General features: G+C 38.6%; 1 protein-coding gene across 1 annotated transcript in view; it reads right to left on the reverse strand.

Annotated features, from left to right (window-relative positions):
- Positions 1–641: 641 nt before the first annotated feature.
- Positions 642–1,222, reverse strand: part of LOC101851995 — a 6,661-nt gene continuing 6,080 nt past the window's right edge. Inside the window, exon 3 of the mRNA XM_013090117.2 lies at positions 642–680. Coding sequence (XP_012945571.1) covers positions 642–680 — 39 coding nt within the window. The remainder of the gene's footprint in view (positions 681–1,222) is intronic.

Consider the following 1,222-nt stretch of genomic DNA (forward strand, 5'->3'; position numbering starts at 1 on the left):
GATAGATAGAGAGATGATAGAGAACGAGAGAGAGAGTAAAAGAAAGAAAGAAAGAGAGAGAGAGACAGAGAGACAGGGAGAGAGAGAAAGAGAGAGAGAAAGAGAGAAAGAGAGAGAAATAGAGATAGAGAGATATCTTTTATAACTTTTACAGCTTTACCTAAAGTACCAGGTGCCAATGAGTGTGAGATGCATACGACAAGCCTTATGATTCCCTGAACAATGTTAATGGGAAAAAAATCATTTAAGCACAGAAATATCTGTATTCCTGCTTCATAGATTATTCGAAGGCTTTCGATAAACTAAAAGTTGGACACGATTATATAATTATTTAAGATATTTGGAAAATTAGAAACAGATGGCAAAGCTTTAAGTAAGACTTATTCGGTATTTATATTGGGAACAGAAAGCTGCTGAAAAAATGTATGGAGAAAACAGCACATATTATATAAGCTGATTAGGAGAGGAGTGAAGCAAGGATGTGTTATGTCACAGACCTTTTTAATCTTTCAGTGAAGCAATTCTAAGAAATATAGACTAATGTCCAGGTCTCAAAGCGAATGGGGAACATATAAATAACATCAGATGTGTCGATGACACAGTTTTAATTGCAGATTCAAAAAGGGGACCTTCAAGTACTTCTAGATACTGTTGTAACGGACAGTGAACAGTCTCAATGTCTAAAAGTGATTGGCGAAAATATTAACAAATCAGATATGCAGATGACACAGTCCTACTAGCAGGTTCATAAAACGATTTTCAGTTGCTTCTGCTTCTAGATACGGTTGTAACAGAAAGTGAACGTAAAGGGTCATTGATGAATGTGAAGAAAACAGAATGCTTAGTGATATCTGAAATAAAAAGCCGTGAAACCTTTTTACAATCTCATAAGCAAAAGCGAAAAGACCAATAAAAAAAGCTCAACCGTTAAAAAATTTAGAGTACAGTATAACATTACAACCCATGCCAAAATGTTCCACAGAAATAAAATGAAGAAGCTCTCAGGCTTCCATGTCCTCCCTTTGGTCTATCTCCCGTTCCCGCTCACCCCCTCCCCTCTCCCCTCCCTCTCCTCTCTTTTCCACATGTCCCTTCTCTCTCCCTCTCCCCTCTCCCTCCTCCCCCCACTCATCCCCCTATCTCTCTCTCCCTTTTTTGACAAGTCTATGTGAGGTGATGAGGTAGCCATTTAGCCTCTACAAGTTACCCTCGGACTGTGAGT

Source organism: Aplysia californica, unplaced genomic scaffold, assembly GCF_000002075.1.
Source record: "Aplysia californica isolate F4 #8 unplaced genomic scaffold, AplCal3.0 scaffold01148, whole genome shotgun sequence".
Lineage (NCBI taxonomy): Eukaryota > Metazoa > Mollusca > Gastropoda > Aplysiida > Aplysiidae > Aplysia > Aplysia californica.